This window comes from Trichosurus vulpecula, chromosome 9, assembly GCF_011100635.1.
Source record: "Trichosurus vulpecula isolate mTriVul1 chromosome 9, mTriVul1.pri, whole genome shotgun sequence".
Lineage (NCBI taxonomy): Eukaryota > Metazoa > Chordata > Mammalia > Diprotodontia > Phalangeridae > Trichosurus > Trichosurus vulpecula.
Genome location: NC_050581.1, coordinates 132,629,742 through 132,652,854, shown reverse-complemented (window position 1 = coordinate 132,652,854; position 23,113 = coordinate 132,629,742). Strand labels below are relative to the sequence as shown.

At 37.5% G+C, this 23,113-nt stretch overlaps 1 protein-coding gene across 4 annotated transcripts in view; it reads left to right on the top strand.

Annotated features, from left to right (window-relative positions):
• Positions 1-23,113, top strand: part of COBL (cordon-bleu WH2 repeat protein) — a 347,141-nt gene that overhangs the window by 170,951 nt on the left and 153,077 nt on the right. For all 4 annotated transcript variants that reach the window (XM_036737675.1, XM_036737677.1, XM_036737674.1 and 1 more), the window contains one exon: positions 20,854-21,066. In XM_036737675.1, the coding sequence (XP_036593570.1) occupies positions 20,854-21,066 (213 nt within the window). The remainder of the gene's footprint in view (positions 1-20,853; positions 21,067-23,113) is intronic.

Here is a 23,113-nt window from a genome sequence, read left to right as displayed (position 1 = left end):
AGAGGAATGTGTGACATCTCCACGTCCCCATGGCTGAAAAACAAAGGGATGGTCACTCATATAACCTTTAAGCAAGACACATTGCCAAGAGAATGGGAGGGAGTTGAAACTGAGGGAACAAAAGGAGGAGGTCTTAATCTTGTGAGGGGAGGATATCCCATTAAAATCCACTTTCATGGGTTAAGAGGTATATGGAGACATTGGAAGAGAATGACCTTCTTCTAAGTTTAATTTGGGGGAACTTGGTATACTAGGAGAATCCCCTTCTCTGAGAGAGTGTTAGGCCTCTTTGGACATGTTTCAGGAGAAGGCAAGTACTGACTCTTAAGGGTCACCTAGATTCTGAGTTGAGATGTCATGGCCAATGGGAAGTAGATTGATTGTGGGGACAGAGAAAGGGGTAGCACCATGTGAAATTACATGGAGTAATTTCTACCATAAGATATTATTTCTGCCCATGTTGCTTCTCTCATGAATCGATACTTCTAAGAGTGAGACCCTTGCAAAAAAATGGAGAATAGAGCAAAACATTTGAGTGTAACACCTAGAAATTGAGTAGAAGAGGGAAGTCAAATCTGGTATATTAGAAGGACTAACCTTAAATAAGTGAAAACAACAATAAATCAGTATAATTAACACAACAAAACCACTAGAGGAAAGGATTGGCATACCAGCAAAAGGGGGAGTGGAAAAGAGAGCCAGTGATAATAGGACTACATCAAAATAATTTAGCAAAACTATTCATAGGAATATCATATTGAATGTCAAAGGGAAAGGGAAAAAGTATTTTAAAAAATATAATTTTATTTCATTATATATTTCCCAATACTTGGAAAATAATTTTCAACAATCATTTTTTAAAATTTTGAATTCTAAATTCTTTCCCTCCCTTCATCCTACCGCCACCTTGAGAAGACAAGCAATTTGATATCGATTACATTATGAAGTCATCGAAACATTTCCATATTAGCCATGCTGCAAAACAAACCAGACCAAGAAAAAAAAAAGAAAAACAAAGTTTTGGTTTTTTTTTTTAATATGCAATTCAATCTGCATTCAGAGTTCATCAGTTTTCACTCTGGAGGTGGAGAGTATTTTTCATCATGAGTCCTTTGGAATTGTCTTGGATCATTGTCTTGATCACAGTAGCTAAGTCTTTGATAGTTGATCATCCTTATAATATGGTTAATACTGTGTATATTGTTCTCTTGATTCTGTTCCTTTTACTTTGCATGAGTTTATATAAGTCTTCCCAAGTTTTTCTGAAATGCTGCTCAGCATTTCTTATAGCACAATAGTATTCCATCACAATCAGATACTGCAACTTGTTCAGCCATTCCCCAATTGATGGACATAGCCTCAATCCCCAATTATTTGCCACCACAGAAAGAGCTGCTATAAATGTTTTTGTATAAATAGCTAATTTCCCCTTTTCTTTGATCTCTTTGGGATATACTCCAGCAGTAGTATTACTGGTCAAAGGGTGTGCACAGTTTTATAGCTCTTTGGGCATAGTTCCAAATTGTTCTCCAGAATGGTTGGACTAGTTCACAATTCCACCAACAGTGTATTAGTGTCTTGATTTTTCCACATCCCTTCTAGCATTTGTCATTTTCCTTTTCTGTCATTTCAAACAATCTGATAGGTGTGAGATAGTAACTCAGAGTTTTTTTAATTTGCACTTCTTTAATCATTAGTAATTTAGGGTATTTTTTCATGTGACTGTTGATAGCTTTGATTTTTTTCTCTGCCTGTTGATATCCTTTGGCCATTTGTTAACTGTTTAGAGTTACAAATTTTCCCCTAAGTCCTTTTTTGGGCAGCATCCCACAAATGTTAGAATGTTATCTCATTCTTGTCATTCTCTTTAAGGAAAGTATTAATTGTTTCTATGATTTGTTCTTTGGCCCACTCATTCTTTAGCATTAGATTATTTAGTTTTCGATTAATTTTTAATCTGTGCTTCATGGCCCTTTATTAAATATAATTTTTATTGCATTATGATTTGCAAAGGGTACATTTAATATTTCTGCTTTTCTGCATTTGGTTGTGAGGTTTTTATGCCCTAATACATGGTTAATTTTTGTGAAAGTGCCTTGTATAGCTGTGAAAAAGGTATGTTCCTTTCTATTCCCATTCAGTTTTCTTCAGTGGTCTACCTTATCTCACTTTTCTAAGATTCTATTCACCTTCTTAACTTCTTTCTTTTTTATTTTGTGCTTAGATTTACCCACCTGTGAGGGGGGAAAGTTGAAGCCTCCCATTTGCATAGTATCTTTCCTCCTGTAATTTATTTAACTTTTTCTTTAAGAATCTGCAGTTTCACATTTATGTTTAATGTTGATCTTACTTCATTGTCTATGGTTCCTTTTAGCAAGATATAGTCTTGCTGCTTATCCCTTTTAATTAGGTCTATTTTTGCTTTTGCTTTGTCTGAGATCATGGTGACTACCCTCTGTCTTTTTTTTTTTTACTTCTGCTGAAATAATAATAGATTCTGTTCCAACCCCTTATTTTAACTCTTTGTGTATCTCATTTTTTTCAAGTATGTTTCTCATAAACAACATATTATTGGATTCTGATTTCCAGTCCATTCTGCTGTCTGCTTCTGTATAGATGGTAACACAATAATAATAGTAAACTTTAGTGCTCCTCTGTAAGAGCTAGACAGAGGTAACTGAAAGATAAAAAGAAAAATTTAAGACTGAACAAACTGTGGAAGAATTCAAAGATTTATTACATCTTCTGAATGAGACCAGTAAAGAATATACATTACCATATGGCATGTGTTTATAGAAATTGACTATGTATCATACATAGAGAAATTCTAATTAAATGTCAAAAAGGTAGAAATACTAAACATTTTCTTTACAAACCATAATGCAGTGAAAATAGTAATTCAGGGAACATAAGCAAAAGAAACAGCCCTAAGTGGAGACTCAATAATGAAATTCTAAATAACAAGTCAGTCATAGAACAAATCACAGAAGCAATGAATAATTATGTAAAAAAAATGATAATGATGAGACCAAAATTTTTTTTTGAGACCAAAATTTTAAAAATGCATCCAAAGTAGTCTTCAGGATCATCCTTCAACATATGCCTTAATAAATTAGAAAAAGGGCAGATTAATGAATTAAATATGCATTTTAAAATATGAGAAAGCCAACAAACAAACCCAAAATAGGCCCAAAGAAGGAAATCTTGAAAATTATAGGAGAAAAAGGTAAATTTAGAAGGCAAAGAAGACAACAGAAATAATTTTTTAAAACTGAAAGTTGTTTTTGTTTTTTTGACAAGGTAACAAAATTGATCAACTTGAAGTCAGCCTGACTAAAAACTGCACAGAAAATTAATTAAACAAAAACCTGGTTAAAAAAAAAAGAAAGATGATATTAATTTATTTTTAAATAGCATTTACTCTAATCAGTTTGGATCTCTACCAAAATGCAAGGATAATTCATCATTAGGAAATACATTAGCATAATTAATCTGGTTAGAAATACAACATCCAAATTTCATGATTACCTCATTAGGTACAGGAAAAACCTTTGGCAAAATACAACACTCAATATATGCTAACACTCTATAAAGCATTAGCATAAAAGGATTTTTAAAATTTGATTTAAGTATCTATTTAAAACCAAAAGCTAGCACTAAATATAATGGGGAAAATACTAGAAATCCTTCCAGTAAATAAAGGAGTAAAGTAAGGATGCCTTCTTTCCTCCGTATTATTTGATGTAGTTCTAAAAATGCTAGCAAGAGCAACAAGACAGGAAAAAGAAATTAAAAATAGACAAAAAAGAGACAAACATCACTATCTGATGATGACATTATGAGTAAAGTTGTAGGCTAATAATAGTAATATAGTTAATATATAGCATCTTATAAAAGCAATGTATAGTAATATGTTGTGCTTCTCTGGAAATCAGTCTGTCAAAGCATACTCAGTACTTCTTGCTTCTTAAAGAAAGAATAAACTTATATAACTATGAGATTATTCAGTGCTTAAAGCTGTGCTATTATAATAAAAATGACAAGATTATGCAAATTACAACATCCTACCAAAAGGGTACTTTACAAAGCTAAACAAAATAAAATTCATTTGTAGCCACAAGTGACCTAGAATAGTAAGAAAAATATGAAAAAATATAAAGACAAATAGATCTTTCAGCCCTCATACTGTAATGCAAAATAAGTCATCAGAATCATTTGGTAATGGTTTTAAAAAAAGAAGAAGAAAATTAATGGAACAAAGTAGACAAGGAAGAATCAGAAATAATTTAACTCAACCCAATATTCAGTAAGCCTGAGAACATAAATTATCTAGCTATTTCATAAAAGCTTCAATCTGGCAAATTATATATCTATATATCTTTAGACCAACATATTATACCAATTCCATGTTTAAATTAAAAATGGACATGTGAACTAAATATCCGTGAAGATCATAGTATGAATAATAAGAAGAGAAACTTATACCTTTTACAGCTATAGATAGTGAATTCATAATACAACAAGAGAAAGAGATAATTCTAAAAGAAAAAAATATATATTTTTGAAATTACCCGGAATATAAAAATTTTCTACATAAACAAAGTACAAGTCAAAAAGTGGAGCAGTTGGGGAGGGGGAATCTTTATGTCACATATCTCTGACAAAGATCTAATGTCCAAGACATAAAGAAGGCTAACAAATATAAAGGACATTTGCAAACAATAATAAAGAATTTGAGTAAACATTTCTCAGAAGAATTACAAATTATTAATGACCATGTGAAAAGTGCTCAAAATCATTAGTAATAAGAGAAATACAAATCTTGAGGTTTTGTCTCACACCCAACAAATTGCCAAAGATTACAAAGATGGAAATAATATATTTTGGAGGGGCTATGGAAAGATAAGCAAATAAATGCATGGTAAAGCCATGAATTGGTAGAGACATTTTGGAAAGCAATCTGGAATTAGGTATACACCCAAAAGGAAAATCTCTGGGCCAGGCAGTATATAAATTTTAGTCTGTTTTTTTGTATAATTCCAAGTTGTATTCCAAAATGGAAATATCATCTTTAGCAGTATAATTATCATTAATTGCAATTCTTTTGACACATATTTATCCATATTCTTGGTCATTATCTATTGTGATCAGACGTGTATGTGTGCACACATATACACTTACATGCTCACACAATGCATGTGTATAAACACATACATGTATACAAATATAAGCGTACACATATGTGCGTGTGTACATGTATGAGGGTTGGAGAGCATGTGCTTCTGTGACCTCAATTTAGGTACTAACCCTTAAGTTTACAAGCTGTTTAACTATAGGCAAGAAGTCATTTAGCCCCTTTGAGCTTCGATCTTCTCAGCTATAAAATGGATGTAATATTACTCATACCACTTACCCAACAAGGTAATTGTGAGGAAAGCTCTTAATAAACCATGTAAAACACTGAATAACTATAAGTTATACGTGCTAGTTAAGTTTTACCTACTCCAAGAAGTCCCTATTCACCTTTAAGGCCTAATTCTCTTACATTTTTTGGCGCCCAATGTTTGTACTATTAAAATTAATACCTTATGACATATTACCTTCTGCTCTGTTTCTATACTAAAATTATATACTATATTAGATTATTACATAGTAACACATTTCTATATGCATGCAAAACGTGTATACATACAAGTAGATGTGCATAATAATAATAAAAGCTAGCATTTTATGGCACTTTAAGATTTGTGAAGCACTTTACAAATATCATCTCATTTTAAATCCTTACAACAACACTGGGAGGCAGGTGATATCATTCCCATTTTACAGATGCAGAAACCGAGGCAAACAGAGATGAAGCGACTTGCCCAGGGTCACATCTTATTTCTCTGAGGCCAAATTTCAACTCAGTTCTTCCTCACTCTAAGTCCTGCTCTTTATCCACTGTACTACCTCACTTCCTGAAGTATATATATGTATATATACATATTATCCTCTCTTGTGCTTTAATTGTGTGTGGGGGGGGAGTTCCCGTTTATTCTTAAATGTTTTTAGCAGGCACCATCCTTTGCACTCCCTTGGTGCTCCATAGCATCCAGTCCAAGGCTTGATGTGTGATAGATGATTAAAATAAATACTGACTGGTTTATTATGAGTCAAATGTTTGAAGGGCTAGAGTATAGAAGGAGGGGAAAACCTTGTTCTTTGCCCCAAAAGACAGAACTAGGAACTTGGGGTAGGAGTTTTAAAGAAGCAGATTTAGGCTTGATGAAGGAAAAAAGTTCTGCTTTTCCTAAAACCATAGGAGCCCTTCAGAGGTAAAATGCATAGGATACAGCCCTCCTTAGTGGAGGACTTTGGACAGAGATTAACCGTTTCCTAGGTATCGTGTAGAAAGAATTCTTTTTCTGGCTCAAGTTGCAGTAGAGAGTTCTGAGTTCACTTCCAACTCTGAAAGTCTATGAGTTGGTACAGTAACAGTAGTTCAACGTAATAAAACAAAGTCTTTGGTCTTATTACTGCCATGGAAGTCAACTGGCACCATGTTACAAACAATTGGAGTCCCAATGCTCTATTTTCATTTCTGGTTATAGGTGATTCTTATGTCTAGAATAAGAAACTAAGATGTCAGAAACTGGATGTCAGAGGAATATTAGCTTCACTTCCCTTGCATCCTTTTTTAACTTTTTATTGTCTATCAAGTGCTTACAGCCATAGGGACAGCTAAATGATTAGGGAATGTTAACCTTAAATACACCAAATATGACTCAGCAGTCCTCAGAAGCTTCCCGTAGCCTTCTTTGTCCTCATAACTGGATTAATTACCTTCCCGTGTTTCTTCTGGCCCTATCTTTCTTTGTCCCTCTGTTTCCCTGTTGTGACCCTTGTTTGTCCCCTCCACCATTCAGAATCATACCTTCCTAACACCAGAATTTACATTGTCTTTCCATACCCTGACCAGAGCTGTAGGAACAATCGAAAAGTTGTTCAAAGAAATATAGAATTGTACGACTCAAAGGGGAAGAGCCTTGCAGCATCAGATGGAAAAGCATTAGTTCAGGTTGTTTTTTTTTTAAAAAAAGCTAAAGGTATTGTTGATACTTCATCCTACAATGAAGATGGCAGGCTGTCTGAGTCTTTATGAGTGGCTGAGATCAAACAAATTTAGCACGCAGTAGCCAAACTTCTGGTGATAGATCTCTTTTAATTTCCCTTGGGTTAGTGACAGGTATCCACAGTCCATCAAAGGGTCAATATTTGAAGTATTTTCCAGAATGGTAGGACCTGCCAGGCCTTGAATTTCACTGCTGTAGTCCTCAGAAACTCAAGGTTACTTCCATGCCATGATATTAACAAAGTAAAATAATACAAAATAAAACTAAAATAATAAAAGCAATAGAAGGAAAGGAACTAAATGGATTTTTTGGGAAAATACCAGGATCCCTACAAAGAAACATTTTTGTGATCACAAGCCCATCCATATCTTGCTCCATTAATCTAAAAATTATATTGTCTCCCCTCCCTAACATCCACCTCACACCCCAACAAACACTCATACCTGCTGATCCTCTGTCCCTTTGCATCTAGGTGTGTCAGATTACACTTGGCTGTGGAGTCTCATCCAAGACTGAGCAGATACATGGCTGCATACTTATAATATAGCACTTAGGGATAAGAAAAATGGATGTATATTTCAGAACAAGTAATGGTTTTCATAGTTCTACTTTCTTATATAATCCTTTATTCCTTGGATTTGAGTTAATCAGGCACAGCAAATAAGCTGGATTGAATGTCAAGAATGCCAGCTCGCTTTGCCTGGTTATGGGCTAGCATGATAAGAATTCCTGCCTACCTCTTGGAAAGCCACTTTCCTTCAGTCGGATGAGAGACAGGGAGATAGGAGGGGGAGTATCCGTCATGTCTGGAAGGAAACCTCTTCAGCCTCCCCCTCTTCTCCTGATGATGCTTTAAGCCACCTGCCATTGAAGCAAAGCCATTCCTTTCCCCCTCTACTTGCTGCTGGAAGACAGAATCCCTCAGATTATGCCTTACAGTGATTTGTACTTTTGATGGCTTTGCATTTTTTAAGCAAAGAAAAGATCCCCTCTGGGTCCAGGCTAAGGCCCCAGGGAATAAAGATTTGCCTTCAAGCTTTTTGCCATATATCCACAATCTACAGGCTGAACCACAGGGCATTAAAAGAACACCATGGGCTATTTAGCGTGACTTGACATGCAAATTTAGTTTCTAGAAATCCAGGTGTCTTAAATCTGTCCTGTCAGGGTTTTTTGAATTCTGGCTGCTCATGGAGATATTAAATTAGTACTCATAAAGTCTTTTAGGATCATGCTACTCCTTAATTAATAGGAATTTACACTCACTATAGATGAATGAGGATGGCTGAGAATAGACATTTAGTTTCCCTTGCATTTGTTTATTTGAATTTTTTAAAGTTTTTTTTGTTGTTGTAGTTTCTTAAGTTTCTTTTGAATCTGAAATGATTTTATTTGACAGAAGTTTCCCTCTGCTCTTGGTCACTAATGGTATTTCTCACCTGGGATTTTATCTGCTTTGACACAGACTCAGTGTGAGTACTAGCCACTAAAAATCATGTAAATAGACTTAAGTATTTGTAGTATCCCAAAAAATGATTCCCTAAACTAATTGGTTGGCATTAGGGCAGTCTTCTGGAAACAACAAAAGTTAGGAAGAGCAGAAGAATGTCATGTACCCAAGTAGGCAAGAATAGTAGAGGGCAGAAAGTTCACAAAGGTAAGGAAGAAGAGAGAAAAAAGTAAGTGCCATGTCCTTCTACAGTAGATTAAAGCAAACAGAAGTTAAGTGACTTGCCCAAGGTCACACAACTAGTATGTGTCTGAGGCCAGATTTGAACTCAGGTCTTTCTGACTCCAGGCCCAGCACTCTATCCACTGAGCCATCTAGCTCCTCTAAAGAAGGAATAGGGCAATATAATTCTAACATGTTAGCCACATTATGACTTTCGATCCTAGACAAGAGATGAATTGTATTCTTCCCTATTTTTTCCCCATCGTCTGTGTGGATGGCCCATATATATTTATATTTTAAGCCAGGAAAAGGAAGAGACCTAGAGGTTTTAGTTAATAAATCCTAAATTCCAGAGGAATAAGAGATTGAGCCTACAAAGACTATCTCACTGTGTTCTCCACTTCTTTTTTTGAGACTGCGGCATGTTGGAACAAGCTGTTGCTGGTACAGTGGTATAGGCCTTCTGTATAGGTTTCCAAAATTGAACTGTAACCTTTCTGATTTGATGAAGGTGCCTTCCTTGAATCAAAAATTCAATGGATGGAATCCTAAGATCATAGGCATTAATATGGGATGGGTGGATGGATGGATGGATGGATGGATGGATGGATGGATGGATGGATGGGACAGAATGAAGGAAGGATTTATTAGGATGGGATAGGACTGGGTGTGTGATTCCATTAGTATAGGGAGCTCCCAACAAGGTACCTAGGTTTAACATGGAACTGATTATCTGTATAATTGTCTGCTGTAGGAATCACAGAGGTCATGTAGTCCAAGTGACTCGATGATAGTAAATGTCAGCACTAGTGTTCAGAATCTGGGCCTGTGACTCCAAGTTGAACGTTCATTCCCCTGTACCATATTGCCTCCTAACTGAATTTGGAAGGTGCATTACCGTATTTCGCCATGTATAAGATGCACCCTTTTTCGAAAAATTTGGAGTCTAAAAACTGGGTGAGTCTTATCCAGTGGTTGTAGATTTTTTTTTACCTGCATTTCCCGCTTTTTTGCGCTTGTCGTCTTTGCGCTCATTGTTTCGCATTTGTTACTGGTATATTAGGTTACGTTTTGCCACATTCTGCCCAGAAATGGCTCAGAAAAGATTTTCGTACAATGCTGAATTCAAGTTAAAAGTGATCCAGTTTACAAAAGTGAATGGAAATCGTGCCGAACATAAGTTTGGTCCTCCTCCAACTGAGAAAACAAGCCGAGACTGGCTACGGGAAGAAGAAACCCTACTGAAAATGCCACGGCAGAAGAAGGCCATGAGAGGCAAGAGTGAAGAAACCAACTATAGGAGAAGTTTGTACCGGGGTGAAAAGATCCTGGGATGATATCAAGATTGAGATCATTGTCAAGTCATTTAAGAAGTGTGGCATTTGAAATGCCATAGATGGAACTGAGGACAAGGCAATATATGAAGACAGTGATTCGTCATCAAACACAGATAAGGACAAGCTAATGGATGGGAGTTTTGACAGTGATGAGGAGTTGTATGAATTTTATGATGAATAAAACTTGAGTTCAATAACTTTATGTAATAGATTTTTTTTTCAAATTTCGGGCCCAAAATTAAGGTGCGTCTTATACATTGGAGCATCTTATACATGGGGAGATACGGTAAATCACTTTTGTTCCTTAATCGTCATTTGAGTATCTGGCTCACTCTATTTGCCCAATTTCCTGGGAATCATAAACTAGATCTTGTAGTAGCTGGTAGCAAATGAATAAGAGCTCCAAGAAGACCCTCCAAAAGTTGAAAGAGTCCAAGTAGACAAAAAATGAGTTCCAGCAGAAGATGTGCATCATGCGTGGGGAATGCTGTGAGAGAGTTTGGGCTATGATGAAATGGTGTACGTTAGTGAATAGGTTAGTCACTACCAAAATGAGTGGGGCCATGAGATTGGGCTGGGAGAGGGGGTTGTTCACACATTGGTGTGTGGCTGTCATTCGAGGCTAATAGTCCTTTCTTGGATAGAATCTACTATAATTGCGATATATTCCCTTCTGAGAATCTTGGCAAACCCTATAGGAAGGGGTTATAGTGTCAGCAACCAACCCAGAATAATATTACTAAAAACTCACATTTTATATAGTACTCTGAGGTAGGCCAAACTCTTCACACAGTCCTGTGAGAGCAATTTACTGCTGAGGCTTCCATGTTTGGGGGTTTCTGATCTATGCAATCAGCAATTAAGAAAACAAATGTACAATGCTAAATTTAACAATTTAGGTTGCATAAATCAACTTGGCAGTAAGGCACACATCTTCCATAACAAATCACAGGACTCCCTATGCCAGCTATCGATTTATTCTCAATGATTAAATGGAGCAGGGGGAAGAGGAAAGAACAGTCCTAGATGATCTCCAAGATTCCTTCCAGCTCCAAAAGTTAGTGATTCTAATAATCCTTTTCAGAGGAGAAAAGATGCTGGAGTGGTTTGCCATTTCCTTCTCCAGCTCGTTTTACAAGTGCAGAACCGAGGCAAACAGAATTAAGTGACTTGCCCACAGTAGCACAAGTAGTAAGTATCAGAGGCTGGATTTGAACTCGGAAAGATGTGTCTTCCTGACTTCAGGCCCAGCACTCTATCCACTGCTCCATCTCGCTGCCCCAAAATGTGTTATTGGATATTGTTGCTTTTCAGTTGTTTCTGACTTGTCTTGACCCCATTTGGAGTTTTATTGACAAAGATACTAGAGGGCTTTGTCATGTCCTTCTCCAGCTCGTTTTACAGTTGAGGAAACTGAGGCAAACAGGATTAAGTGACTTACACACAGCTAATAAGTGTCTGAGGCCAATTTTGAACTCAGGAAGATGAGTCTTCTTTACTCTAGGCCCAGCACTGTATATCTACTGCACCATCTAGCTGCCTCATATTTCTAGAAACTAATCATTTCTTAAAACTTGCTGTTAACTATTCTAAAAAAAAAACCAAACCATCGTTTATGTTAATAGGTTCCACCTTTATAAGGTGATCCAACTGTGTGGACTCTTAAGAACAGTCAGTTCTTTACATTTTGCATTCCAAGATGATTTAAAAATGAATTCACTCCAAGTTGGCCATTGTTTGCTTATATTTAAACTCTCAGCTATGACCAAAAGAGTATCTATCCAGAGTCTGCCTGATGCAATTGTTAGAACCATCAGAGACAGCATGGAACTGTTAGCAGAAATTCAGCATTGTCCCAGTTGAACTCTCTCCCAAGCTAAGAAGCCTCAGCATATTTTTCCCTACTGAGAATTTAAATGCCATCTCTTAGACACTCCCACCAAGGAACTTGGCCAAGTGAGTTGTTGTTTCTCATCAACCTCCCGATGAAAACTGAATTCATAAATTCATTTTCTCTGCCTATCAGCAACTTTGAGCTGAAATAAGCTGGCACGGTGTGTATGTCCTAGGTCTACCATTTAACCTGAACTGACGCAAATCCCCAGGATGCCAGAACTACAACATGCACTCTGGCTGAGGGTATTCAGCTGAAGAAATGCCCATCTCAGGAAAGACTGTACTGTGAGAATAAGAGGAGGGAAAATGCTGTTAATAAGCAACCTTCTGCGAGGGGAACTTTGACTGCCCCCGACCCCTAGTGCTTTGCTGGCAGCCATGAAGTGGAAAACCACGTTCTTTCGTTTCCCACCAGAAATTGAGATGGAGCTGTCAGACTCATTGACAGCTCTATGCTGCCATGCTCAGCTGATCCTGTTGAATGGTGGAAGGATAATGTTGTCAGTCTGTCTGATCTGGTTTACATCACATGGTCGTATCTTGGAAGATAGCCAAACCATGTTTTTGGAAGAAAAGAGAGTTCAGTTAAGCTAAAGATTCTGACCACCCCCTTCCCTCCTCCCTACCTTTCACAACACCTGCTTTCCTAAAATGCTGGAGCTCTTAGGTGTCTTGTTTTGTTTTCTTAATTATTTTTTAAACCCACAAAGAGAAGTAATTTGCTAGGGTGAACAGAGCTTTGGACTAGGAAAAAGGAGATCTGGATGCTTGTCCTGCCTCTGGCAATACCTGTATGGCCTGGGGCAAGGGTTAATATCTCTCTGAGCCTCAGTTTCTCATCTGTAATACTAAGATTGGACTATGAGACCAACGTTTAAATTGTGTGCTGTGTATTTTAATGGTCTGTGGTATATCCTAGATGTGGATTATCTGGGAGTGAGGGGAAAGCACCTTTTAAAATATGTCATGTTTAATTGTTCAAATTTTTAACATTAATAAAATAGAATTTTATGGAGTAAATTTTTTAAATGTATTTAATTTTTGATGCTGTTAACCCATCCATATATATTCTACAAGGGCAGCTGGGTGTTGGAGTGAGTAGAATCCTGGGCTTGTAATCAGGAAGACTCATCTTCCTGGGTTCAAATCTGGCCTCAGACACTTGCTAGCTGCGTGACCCTGGGCAAGTCATTTCACCCTGTTTCCCTCAGTTCCTCATCTGGAAAAAGAAATGACAAACCACTCCAGTATCTTTGCCAAAAAAACCCCAAAATGGGATCATGAAGAGTTGGACACAACTGAAATGACTGAACAACAATATATTCTACATGGTTTGAATTTCAAGTGTGTGTGTGTGTGTGTGTGTGTGTGTGTGAGAGAGAGAGAGAGAGAGAGAGAGAGAGAGAGAGAGAGAGAGGGAGGGAGGGAGAGGGAATTTTCTGAAGGTTCAAGGTGCCACTATTTGAAGAACCTAACTATTGATAATGGGAACCCTTGACTATCACCTTTTTTATTGTGCCTTCATGGTACTGCATTTCTATGAATGTATACACTAATCTGTACTGATTTAGGGTACCATAGCAAAAAAAATTCGTTTAATGAAATAGAGTTAAAACATGATGACTTAAGTATCATTCAAAACTGCATGTTTATAGAAATGCTGTATGTCCTGGTATAGTGTAGTCTTCAGGGTCCAGTTAGACAAGGATCTCTTATATTTATGAGTTAGATAACCTTGGGATTTGAACCAGGATGTCACTGATACTCAAATTTAGGCATAACTAAAGGAAGCTTATGAATCTAGCCACTTTCTTCATTCAGCAGGTATTTGTTGGCTTTGGTGGTGGGAGCGGGGGGGAACCAAGACAAATCAAAGTTCCTAAAATCCATACCTGATATTCCAGGAGCCTCCACTGTAGCCTCTTCCTTCTCTCCCTCAGAGCACTAGACGTGACAATAAGTGACCCCCTTCTCAGCTTAATTCCTATGAAAATAGGAAAATCGTTTCCAGGATACAGACTGTTATTCAGTGTGATAGTACCTAAGTGAGTATCAGAGGTAGCATCCTGTGGTAACTGTTGCTGCTTTTCTGTAGATTGTTCACTTATTAGCTACCAGTGGTCCAAGAAGAGAACCCTGCATTCTTGTCCAAATATGCTACCCTTAAAGAGAACCCAAAGCTCTGTTACCAAGCCATTGTTAATATCTAGTTATGATCTCCATTCTAGGTATGAGGCTTGGTTGTGATTTTTCACCAGATGTTCAAGCTTTAAATGAAATATCCCCAGATTATTTCAATGTGAATTAAAAGTAATTAAAAAACAACAACAGAAATGTGAAAATTGATGCAAAGATTAGCCTGGTACCGTGTGTGTGTGTGTGTGTGTGTGTCCCTTCACGCATATTATTTTTTCTTACTCTAATTTTCCTATTCTGGAAAACATAATTATGCAGGTCATAGCAAAGAGCCAAGGAAAAGAAAATTAATTAATGGACCTGAGATCATTAGACTTGACAGAATTTGCACTTTTATTTACATTCAGATTTTGTCATATAACTCCGTATGAGAAGCAATGTAGCACAAAGAGATGAGGTCAGGAGAATCCAAGTTCAAGTACACACACACACGCACGCACGCACGCACGCACACACACACACACACACATATATATATATATACATATATATATATATATATATATATATATATATATATATATATATATATATATATATATATATATATATATATACCCCCTTCTCAATGGGGCTTTATCTCCACCTCTAAATGTCAGCTGGCTTCAGCTGTTTATTACACCACAGTGAGCAGAGAATTGCTAGACAAGGATTCACCCTGAAAATTCTTGGCAGCCTACAATTTCCTAAAGGGGGAATTTAAAAACTAATAATAGACACGTCCCTGGTAATCTCAGTTTTATTTTGATGGCTCATATGGAGGGTTCTAACCACAGCCAGTGGTCAAAGGAAAAGGAAAAAAAAAAGAAAGGAGGGAATGGCACAATCCTCTGAGGAGCACCATTTTTATAAAGTCCCCTTATATGAGATGTCAGAGGACTAAGGAATTACCTATTCTCCCTAATTTAATAAGTGAGTTTAATACAGATCAAAAGTGTGTCTGTTCTGAAGGATTTTTCACATTGTTTAAAGAAGGATGAAATTAAACTCTAATTTTTATTCTTCCCTCTGACAACAGAGTGGGTGGACCCACTACATAGTCCTTATGCAGAGGCATTGATAAGCATTGAATAAAATAGAAAGGGGTGAAGGGCTGTGAGGAGGCATACTTACAAGATCATGGATCTACTGATTTATAAAGCGCTAGCTACTCTGCTGGCAGTTCACTTGGGTGCACACCAACTCTTGTACATCCTGAGTACAAAGGGTTTTATAGTCTGTCTTCCTTTTTCTGTTGCTCATTACTTTTACTGTGTGTACATCTATGAGCTCTAGCTCTGAAAGCTATCACATTGATGAATTTTCCTTTAAAAATTAGCTGTGGGGAAATTGCATAAGAAGAGACAGAGTTGAAATCTGTGGGGTTTTGACACCATGTTATGGAAGAGAGGCCTAGCTCCAACACCCATACAAGAAAAGAACTTGACATTTTGAAAAACTTTTATTGACCAATGTGGACAGGGAACAGGAAACCAAATCACTCTTGCAGGCAAACAGCATTCTGTTCCTTGCTGACCTTTAAATGCCACTTTGTGTCATGAGAAAACCAAGGGAACAGTAATAATGGGGAGCTGGGGAAGCGATTTTCAAAACAGATGTATTTGACTAACTGAGCCGTATCGCCTACACTCTGGCTTTCCTGTCGCCTTGATATTGAAACAACTGAGTCAACTTTTCAAATGCCTAGGCAATATCAGAGAATAATTAAAGAAAGCATCTGATAGCCTATCTGAACTTGATATCTCTGCCAGAATCTGGTATGAGGTGCTTTGGGTACCACCGGGATATCCAGCATAGTGGGTGGTACGTAATAGGCATTTAAATTCTTGTTGAAATATTGGTAATCATTTGTGGAATTAACAAGTAAATAATAAATGTCGAGTATTCTGAATTCATTGTTGCTTTGCTGAGCTGTGAGTAAGCCTGTGAGAGACTGATTTGCATCATTTATGAACCAGTCAGTGGTCAAAGTCCACTAAAGCTCGAGAGACCAGTTCAGTTCTGGGTAGCTAATAATAGGCGTTCCAGGCTTACCCTTTGGCTAGAGAACAGCGTAGTTGTTCCTTAAGAGTCTGTTGTTTGGCTACTGGTTCATCTCAGGGTTAAACTGACCATCACCACCATCAGCAGCATAAAAAGTATTTGTTAAGCATCTAATTGGGTATGGTGTTCTGATAGAAACTTCAAATGGAAGTATGTAGACCTCCTCAGTGAGCTTATAAAACATAGGCATACACATGGATACAACATAAAAACACTAAACCGATACAGAAGTATATAATAAGGTGTTTGGTGCTTTGGTGGATTAGTGAGCTCATTAGCGTCTGTACAGTCTTCATCAGTGCTTATCAGAGCCTATTCACTCCCTCTAATTTTGGGTAGTTCTTACCTGTTTTGTTTTTGCTGTTCAGTGGTTTCAGTCATGTTTAACTCCTTGTGATCCCATTTGGGGTTTTCTTGGCAAAGATACTAGAGTGACTTGTCATTTCCTTCTCCAGCTTATTTTTCCAGATGAGGAAACTGAGGCAAACAGGGTTGTGACTTGACCAGGGTCATACAACTATTGTCTTGAGGCCAGATTTGAATTCAGGAAGATGAGTTTTCTGCTTGTCATAAATACTTACTAATGAGTCCATCAAATGTGCTTCCAAAGTGAAGGGGGAAAAATTAGTTTCATGACATCATTCTTAAATGAATGCAAAAATTATGTGCAGCACATTTCTTATAAATAATTCACTCATTAAGTTAGCAACATATTGGTATAATGTTTTATCCTTTTATTCAAGGAATAGTGCTTCAACAGATCTATGATCTTGTACTGATCACAGCCTATTCATTCCCTTCTATCTTGTGAAATTTTTATCTCTGCCTTTCCATTAATCTTTCATGATGGATGTACCAAGTATCCTAGAGATTCTTAGTCAAGTTCTTTTAATATTTTATGGTTACCACTGGAACAGTCTGGCTGGGCATATCATTCTATAAATGACTGGATTACCTTCTTTTATGGTAAAACAACACCTTACTGTCTCTTAGGATACTCTTTTTTTAAACACACAAATCATTCATAGTCAGTAATATTCTGTAACTTCTTTATACCCACTGCAAGTCTTTCCGTTGTAGTTTGCTTCATCAGTCATTGTGATTATTATGTTGTACAGTGGATAGAGCAACAGATCTAGGGTCGTGAAGACTCTTTTTCATGAATTCAAATGTGGCCTCAGACCCTTATTAGCTCTGTGACCCTGGGCAGGGCATTTAAACCTGTTTACCTCAGTTTCCTCATCTGCAAAATGATCTGGAGAAGGAAATGGCAGACCATTCCAGTATCTTTGCCAAGAAAACCCCAATTAGGGTCACAAAGAATCAGACATGACCGAAAAACAACTGAACAGCAAATGCAGCTTGAGATGCTTCGAAGTATCTTTTAGTTTCCCAAATGCAATTTAGCCTTGATATCTTTCTGTTCAGTCTTGGGTCCGGTTCATTGTCTTAATAATATTACCAACCGTGAACATGTGTGTAAAAGAAAAAGTATTATAAGAGACAGTAAGGAGTTGTTTTCCCATAAAAGAAGGTAGGCCAGTCATCTATAGAATATCTGATTACAGCTATTGAAATGCCAGTGATTAAAAAAAACCTATTATGATTTGCATCACTCCCTGATTTAAGGATGACTAAAATGGGTCATTGGGGCATCTAAATTTAGGGTCATTCTTGTGAGACAAATTCATAGGATGTAATCTGTGTGACAGAATAGGCCTATGTAAATATTCAGATTGAAATGATAGGTCGTATAATTACATAACCTAAGATAACATAACAACATGGAGGCAGCAGGATGTAATGGGGAGCACTGGAGTGGACCTGGATTCAAATCCCACCTCTGGCACTTATTACTAATTTCTCATGTAAGTAGCTACTCCCCAGGCCTCAGTTTTCTCAACTGCAGAATGAAGAAGGTTGAACTAGCTGGCTAGTTCCTTCTAGCTCTAGATAAATGATTAGTGGGATCATAATGTAATTATACTCTAAAACAGTCTTGTCTACATGTACTTTTACTTTATACATACATCTTTTGTGGTTTCCACCATTACTATGTAAATGTCGGAAGTGAACATAAGAAAAATGTGAAAAATGATGTGATTTTGTGTTTATTAAAATTTTTTGAAATGGAACCTATATTTTCAGAACTTGAATGTTTGAAAGCATTTGTGAAATTCTTCCTAATGTAGAGTGGACAATTTTTAACGGTTAATTTCCTATATACCACCTTAGTATGTGATCTTAAACTTGTCATTTGATTCCTTTGTCCTTCAGTTTATCAAAAGGAGTGGGATGAAAGAAGATTCAAGGAATGGTTTATGATACTGTTTTCTGGGAGGTGATTTTGCCAGATTTTTTTTATTTTCTAAAGTGGGCTTATATCCATAATTTCCACTGAATTTGCTCAACAGAACAGTATGCTATTCCCAGCTTTTGTTGTACCCATTCAGTCTTAGGCCATCTCTTACTAGATGTTACAAGAGATCTCTGTCACACTTCAGGTTCAGCATGTTGGCAGTAGGAGGCAGTGATGCTGCTATTTAATTTTAGAGAGTGTTTTAAGTCACATGCTTTCTTTCACTTGATCTTCCTAACAACCCCACAAAATAAATGGTACAGTTATTATTAACCCCATTTTCTAGAGGAGGAGTCTGAGGCTGAGAAAGGTTAAATGATTTGCCAGGGCTTTAGAAGGGGGACTTTTAACCCAAGTCTTCTGACTCTCAGTCTGGGTACCCAGTAGACTCTGCCACATTTCTACCTTCTGTAAAAGGAAAGAGCTGGAATTTCATCAAGGTGAAATGACAGCTGGTTTTGAACTTTAAAGAGCCCAGGAGACAATTATTTATGCCTAATTACCATGTGGGACAAAAATGATTATTCATAGTATTAAATATATGTCTGATTAACTTTGTAACAAGTTTTATTTGATCACAAGTCTAGCATATACATAATCATTCTTTATAGCCCAATATTCATGTGATAGACTTGTCTGTTCACAGCTTTAAAAAAATCAGAGGGAATATTGTGAAGGTTCACTGGGAGGCAATTAATGTACTTTTGGGAGGTGGTGATGATAACTTTCCCTGCTTTATTTATAATGGATCTCAAGTTAATTCTGTGTAAATTATCTCACTGAAAAGTATGCTTTGAAATATTTTAAACTGCTGTCTGAGTTTACTTTATATTCTAGGGCACATCCTAGTTGACAGGTTAGTTGTTGGGGATAGGGGTGAGGGATGCCATTCATACCATTAGCCAGCCATTTATACTTAAATATACCCTATCTAGGAAGAGTACAGCTTAGTTAGAAGTTAAATCTAATCCATCCTTGAATCCTCTATCAAAATGATCGTCTTAAAGCGCAGGTATAACTATCTAGGCCTCCCCTTCCTCCCACCCCACCCCCACTCCCAGGAAACTATCCTGTCCTATTTTATCCAGAGTCAAATATAAAATATCCTCTGCTTGGCATTCAAAGCCCTTCATAACCTGGCCTCTTCATACCTTCCCAATCTTTTTTTTACTCCTTCCCCCCCACATATTCTACAATCTAGTAACACTAACCTCCTTGCTTTATCTTGCAGAAGACACGCTGTCTTCCAATTCCATGCACTTTCACTGGCATGTGAAATCCAGACCTGGAATTCTAAGTCCCTATATCTACCTACTACCTTCCCTGGCTTTCTTTAAATCCTAGCTAAAATCCCTCCTCGTACAAGAAACCTTTATCAGTCCTTAATGCTGGTAGGAAACGCTTTCCCTCTGTTGATTATCTCTGAATTTATCCTGTAGGTTACTTATTCATGTCTCCTTCATTAGACTGTGAGCTCCTTAAGAGTAGGGACTGCCTTTTGTGTTTCTTTGTATCCTTAGGAGTACTATGCCTGGCATATGGTATATACTTAATTAAGTCTTGTTGAACAACTGACTACCATATATTAGGAGGTTATTGTGATACAGTGGGAAAAACACTGACTTGGAAGTTGCAGATTCTGGGTTTAAATTCTACTTGTGTAAAGTTGAAGAAATCATTTGACCTCCTTGGGCCTCTTTTCCACATTAAGAAATTGAAGGGGTTGCATTAGAAGACATCCAAAGTTCCAGTTCTGAACTTATGATACTAGTTGTGTGACCCCTACCCCCAGCTACATGACTAGTGGATAGAGTACCGGGCCTGGAGTCAGGAAGGCTTCCTGAGTTCAAATCCAGCCTCAGACACTTAATAGCTGTATGACCCTGGGCAAGTCATTTTACCCTGTTTGCCTCAGTTCCTCATCTGTAAAATGAGCTGGAGAAGGCAATGGCAGATCACTCTAGTATCTGTGCCAAGAAAACCCCAAATGGGGTCATGAAACATCAGACCCGACTGAAATGAGTGAACAACAATAATAAAAAGAAAACCAGCAAAAGTCCTTTGTCAATGTGAGCAGCTACTCTCGTGTTACCAGCGAAGCTACAGTGTGAGCTCTCAGTCTGATAAAAATAAATGTTAACTACAAACAAACAGTTTGGAGTTTTAAAGTGCAACTTCGTAGAGAATATTATTTTAACTCATTTTTTATTTTGTTTGCTTGCTTTTTTTTTTCAGGGCTGCTTAACAACTCCCAACTCCCCATCTGTGAATTCTCGTTCCCTTACATTGGGTCCATCCCTCTCCCTTAGCAACATCTCAGGAGTGTCCTCGGACATAAAGAAGCGTAGAGCACCTCCTCCACCATCAGCAACGCCATCAGTGACGCCATCAGCAACACCATCATTACCCAGCACTGAGGCAATTGGTCAAGACAAGATGTCAGAAAAGGTAAAGGGAAGATGTGTTATTTGAAACTACAACTGGTGATTCTGGAATGTAAGAAGGTCTCTGTGTGATATAGGATAACGAATTCCTCAATCATTTCATTTTGCTTCATCATTGCTTGTATCATGTTGTTAGAGAGGACAAGAATGCAGATTCACTCTAAATCAAAATTGACCTGGGTCTTTTACTTAAATGTTTTCATTTCTTGTAGTTTATGGCAGATTGTTTGGGTTGCTAAACCATCACAATCCATTATGGTAATGTAGCCTAGCCAGCCTTTACTCTTGGATCCCTCTGAATTTGCTTGTTTCTATCAGCCATCCCATGATGCCATCTTTCTTTTTTTCTTTTAATGGCATTCTTATGAGGGGTTAGTATTAAACCTCATGGTTCAGTAATTCTACCTGTACGAGGTCAGGCTGAATGTCACAAGTGTAGATGCACCAGGAAATGAACACATACATCCCAGTACCTTTAACAGCTATACTACCTATCTGGTGTTTATGAAGTAATGTTTAACTTTTATGGTGTGAGGAATCTATCCCGTTACCATTCAAGGTGTTCAGCTCCTTGTACTCACCTGTTGGTAACCTGCTTTGTTTGTGAATACTTAGAGTCCTGGTGCTGTTTCTTTGGAGTATTTGATATAAATCTGATTTCTACATTATATGACTTCAGAGTCAACTTGTTAGAATTAACTCGTAATAGTGAGCAGCTCTGACACTCCTGGGCTGATATGGAATTATTCCTTATTGCAGATGCTTAAGATAAATGAAATTGAGAAAAGCAGTGGCTCGAAAAAAGCTGATTCAGAGTCTCAAGAAATCCAAGACTATCCTTGGGAATTGAGTTTATCTGTTTACATAATGACCTTTTGTGCTTCCCAATGTTTAAAAAAGTGGGGGGCCTCCCTTTTTACACTCTTCAAAGGAACACAGCATCTTTGCAGGTGATTAAAACATTAAGTGTTGAAGGAAGCACCTGTAAGATAGACTGGGCCCTCAGAGACAGACTTAACCACTTTGATTCCTTCCCCCACCCCCTTTTTTGGCTTTCTCTTCCTTCCCTACCTTCACATCACACATGCATACTCTTTGAAACATCCAAACCCTGAACTCCCAGTGGATAGGGAAGTCTTTCATACTCTTCCACAATGGTGCTTTTCAAGGCTTAAAAATGTGCCATGGGGGAAAAATTCTTCAAAGAAATGTTTTTTCCAAGTCTGCCTTGTATTGTGCCACACACATCGGTCTCCAGGATTTCCTAATTCTTGGGTAGGTTGGGGGTCAGGGCGGGTGGGACTCTTGGCTACCCAAGACAATATATGAGTCACCCAGGGGCAAGAGACCTACTTTATTATTTATTTTAAAAGCTGACTGCTTGGTGCAATGTATGTTTTAATTCTCCATCAAACCATGATACCCATAACTATTTGAATCTCAACTCTACACAGTGATATCTCAAAAGAAATATGAAAAACACACTTAAATTTTCACACTTGTTGATTTCTGCCTCCTAAGTTGGCTTTTTTCCACTATCCTTTATATCGTCTCTTTTGGTATTCTCCAGGCTTCTCTTTACCTGTTTTATTTTCATTCGTGAATTGGAGTGAGCTAGAGACCCCTGTGGGTCACTGCCCCCAGCCTCTTGACTTTTAGAGACTGACCTCTAGTTTTTGGCATGATAACTTGTGGGAAGAGACCTCAAAGACTATCTAGTCTAAACTTCATTACAGATGAGGAAACTGAGGCCCAGGGTGGTCAGGTGATTTGACCACACAGAGTCAAGATTGAAACCCGGGTCCTCTACTTTTGGATGCAGGACCCCCTTCTTCTATAGCAGTTCTTTCCTTAAACGGATAACTTCTGACTAAATTATAACCTTGGTAAATCTCTTTGGCCCTCCAGTCAGTCTTTATGCAATTTCCTCCACAAAAAACTTCCATTCTGTCTTTTCTGTTGCTTGCATGCTTGACTCTCAGTAGAGTTTAACTCTGTGACCCAGAGGACTTCTTAACCTCCCCCATAGAACTCTGACCCTGAAATCTGAA